This window comes from Austrofundulus limnaeus, unplaced genomic scaffold (genome assembly GCF_001266775.1).
Source record: "Austrofundulus limnaeus strain Quisiro unplaced genomic scaffold, Austrofundulus_limnaeus-1.0 Scaffold287, whole genome shotgun sequence".
NCBI lineage: Eukaryota > Metazoa > Chordata > Actinopteri > Cyprinodontiformes > Rivulidae > Austrofundulus > Austrofundulus limnaeus.
The window spans coordinates 24,228-28,062 of NW_013952689.1; the positions used below are offsets into that span (position 1 = coordinate 24,228).

General features: G+C 36.6%; 1 protein-coding gene across 2 annotated transcripts in view; it reads left to right on the forward strand.

The window, feature by feature from the left end:
• Window positions 1-3,835, forward strand: part of tor4aa (torsin family 4, member Aa) — an 18,405-nt gene that overhangs the window by 9,736 nt on the left and 4,834 nt on the right. The window contains exon 2 of one of the 2 annotated variants that reach the window (XM_014021330.1): window positions 371-841. In XM_014021330.1, coding sequence (XP_013876784.1) covers window positions 374-841 — 468 coding nt within the window. In that variant the 5' untranslated portion in view covers window positions 371-373. The remainder of the gene's footprint in view (window positions 1-370; window positions 842-3,835) is intronic. The other variant, XM_014021329.1, reaches the window with a different exon arrangement.

Below are 3,835 nucleotides of genomic sequence, written 5' to 3' on the forward strand. Positions count from 1 at the left end.
ATTGGTGAATGCCACAAATTCTCCTAAATCACTCGTACGCACAACTTAAGAACAAATCTGTGCGTACGAACGGTTCTTGCATGAGGCCCAGTATTATCACTCTGCTTTCACCTTCAGTGATGAGCAGTAATAATGCATCAGGAAACAACAGGGATCATTCGGTGATGTTCAGCATTTCATCCTGAAAGTTCCTCAGTTGAGTCAAAGACTCATAAACTAAAAACCTGTTCCTGCTGTGGAAACACAAGTCAGGAAGTTTCAAAATAACATTTTTAACAGAAACTCCTGCTTTTATTGATTTTTTTTCCACCCACATTTTTCTACTTTCATATGCATGTGAACAGATGTTAAAAGATTTGCTTCCTTCCAGCAGATGAGTGAGCAGGACAGCAGCAGCAGCAGCAGCTCTTCCTCCCAGACGGCGGGAGACATTGAGACAGAGCTGAATGAGGAGTTGGAGAGCGAAGAGGGAAATGGCAAGAAGGAAAAAGGCAGCGCCACCCCCAGCCTGCCAGGCTTTGCCTCTCTTCGTGCCGTCATACGCATCAAACAGAAGTACCAGGCCATGAAGAAGAGGCGGCAGGAGATGGCCTTCGGACCGGGGAGCACCGGGGGCATCCCAGGAGCACCAGGACGCACAAGTCCCAAAATCTTCACTTTTGACTGTGTCACCCCCAACACCTTCCCTGCTTTTTCCTCCATCCCTCAGAAGAAAAGGAAGAAGATGAGAAAAAAACGTGTGTTGTTTCCCAATGACGTGGGGCGCAAAATAGTGCCAAAGCAGGAGCGCAGTCGAGCCACATACTGCCTCTACCTGCTGTTTGTCATCGTCTTTGTCCAGGTAAACCCATTTCTGTTTGAAGGGATTGTTAGAAAATACATCAAAAATTACTTATTATTACTTATTATTCATGAAATAAATGTATATAAAAACAAACTGCAAGGATTATCAACATCGTAAACCTATATTTGATTACAATTAAACATGTTAAGCGTATCAAATATCTAATTGAGAGATTGCACCATTTAAAAAATAATCAGATTGTAATGGCAGCAACACGTTTCAAACCGTTGTTCCAGGGTCATATTTGCCACTGTGAAGCATCTCCTCTTCTTAAAAACAGTCTGTAATCGTCTAAGAGACAAGGAGACCAGTTGCTGGAGGTTTGCGAGGGGCTTGTTGTCCCATTTCTGTTTGGTGTAAAGTTGTTCAACAGTCCTGCCTCATTTTGTTGGATCTTTGTTTTGATGACGTGTCACTTTTTTAAAGTTGGTCCGATGTTTGGACTGCAGACAGGTCAGTTCAGCACCCCGACTCTTCTACTACAAAAGCATGTTGTGATGGAAACATTATGTGGTTAGCATCATCTTGCATGTCCTTCCCTGAAAAGAGGTCTGGGTGGAAGCATATTTTGTTCTAAAACCTATATAAATTATGGAATATATATGTGACCCATCATATCAAAATGAGGATTAAGTCAAATTTGGTCAAAATGACCTAATTACATTTTCAGATTCTTGGCTTTAAAAGCTACATTTTGATACCTGGATCATCCTGATATCAGTAAATCCATATATATGACTTAATTTGTCTTGTTGGTTACAATAATACATAAATATTTGGTCTGAATCCTAATTTTATGTAATTTTAATGAGGAATTTTTGATGTTCTTATAAAAAAGGAAACCTCAAATTATATTTGAATAATGAGATTTCTCTGCTGAAAAGAAGCAAAACATTTCTAGCTCTTATGGAAAATCTGAAAAATTTAAGGCGTTTTTCCTCAAAATCAGGCTTTTTGTTGCTACTGCTCAAATAAGTGCTTCATAATTTTGTTTTATGATTACATTTCAGAAAATTCATTCAAATGATTCATTGATAAGGAATTTATTCATTATGTTTTGACAAAATGCAATTTTTGCAAACGTTTTAATCAAAACACTATATTTGCCTATTTCTCCTTGTACCACTTTTGGACTTAATCCTCGTTTCGATGTGATGGGTCACATATTTTTTTCTGAAATTATGGTGCCTTTCCAAATGTGCAAGCTGCCTATGCCATGGACACTAAAGCACCGCCATTACATTGACAAGCTTTTGGACTTGGTGCTGATGACAGGCTGGATGGTCTGGTTTTTCTTAATTACAGTTATGAACTGTATTTACAGACGATCATTTATGAAAGTGCTCCTCTGCCCATGCAATGAGATATAGAACAGAATCAGACCTGATTTTAATGCAATGTTACCTGATGTCCCAAAGTATCCATCCATTATTGACTCTCAGCCTTGCCCTTTATAACCCCAGTAACAGTAAAAAATAACAATAAGAAAGACGAAGCACTAAGGTTTATTAAACAAAGATGAAAAGAATTATAGACTTGATGTTATCTGTCTAGTTAAAATAAGACCTGGATGTTAAAACCTTTTTATAGAATGAAAATATGTTTTTCCCAAAGGAAATATTTTTCTTTTATTTGTTCATTGACAAGATACCCAGATTAAATCCTATAAGTTCTTCAAGTTCTTGAAATTTAGAAAGACGATGTTAAGATCTGAGCCAGATTATTTTTATTAGTAACTGTAATGGAAATATTCCACTAAGGCAGAAACACGTGAATGAAACAAAGTGAAACTGTGTGGTTTGGTCGTCAAATGATTTAATAAGGATGCATATGCAGAGTGGCCACCATGACACAGATGAATCAACAGCTCAGAGTCGTCACCACTGGCTGCTACAGACAGGAAATGCATATACAGTATATAACTTCCGGGCGTGGATCTATAAGCAGCAAATAAGAGCGTGCCAAATACCAAAGAGATATTGAATATTAACCAATGAAAATAATACAAGTCACAAATGCAATATGAAAATGAGAACAAGGTTGCAGACATCAGATGGCGTCTTTAAGAATCATGAGAACAGATTACACAAATGTGGCAGTAATCAAAGACAGACACAGAACAGGACATGTCAAGGTAATGTGAACTCAGCAGTTATGCAGGATTATATAATATTTCCACCACAGTAACTTTCGTCTTTCTGCAAGTCAGAAGAATCTTATCAAAGTTTGCCTCGGCTGTTTAAACCAGGTTTTTCTGCGAGCCATTTGTGTAATGCCTTAATTACTCAGCTCACCTACAGACAAAATTAAATAAACATTTAAAATAAACTCCAGAAAAATAAATCATAAAAGATTTTTGTAAATAAACACAGTTAATTACCAGAATAAAATAATAAAAGTATTATGTGTGGATTATTGAACATCAGATCTCTTTTTTCCTCTACGTCTCTGTTAGTTAATGATCTGATAACTGATCATCATATTGATTTATTCTGTCTTACTGAAACCTGGTTACAACAGGAGGATTTATTTAGTATAAATGAATCCACTCATGCTTATTATTTAAATGTTCATGCTCCTAGAACAGCAGGTTGAGGTTTAGTAGATGTTTATCAGAGAACACTGTAGCCGAATTTAAAGAATCTCTATTTATTTTCCTGTCTTACAGAGCAGTAACTTAGATATTAGAACTTTAATTCAAAACTATCTTGATGAAATTGCTCCTCTGAAAAACAAATAAATAGATCAGAGGAGGCCGACTCCTTGGTTTAATACACAGTGACGTTCTTTAAAACAGACTGCTTTCTGAGTAGTCTCTTCAAAGTTGAGTACATCTACTTCTACGTCTTAGTTGCTTTGACTCATATACAGCGGGTAAAATAAGTATTGAACACGTCACCATTTTTCTCAGTAAATATATTACTAGAGGTGCTAATGACATGAAATTTTCACCAGATGTTGGTAATGAAGTTATTTGTAATAATGTGGAAT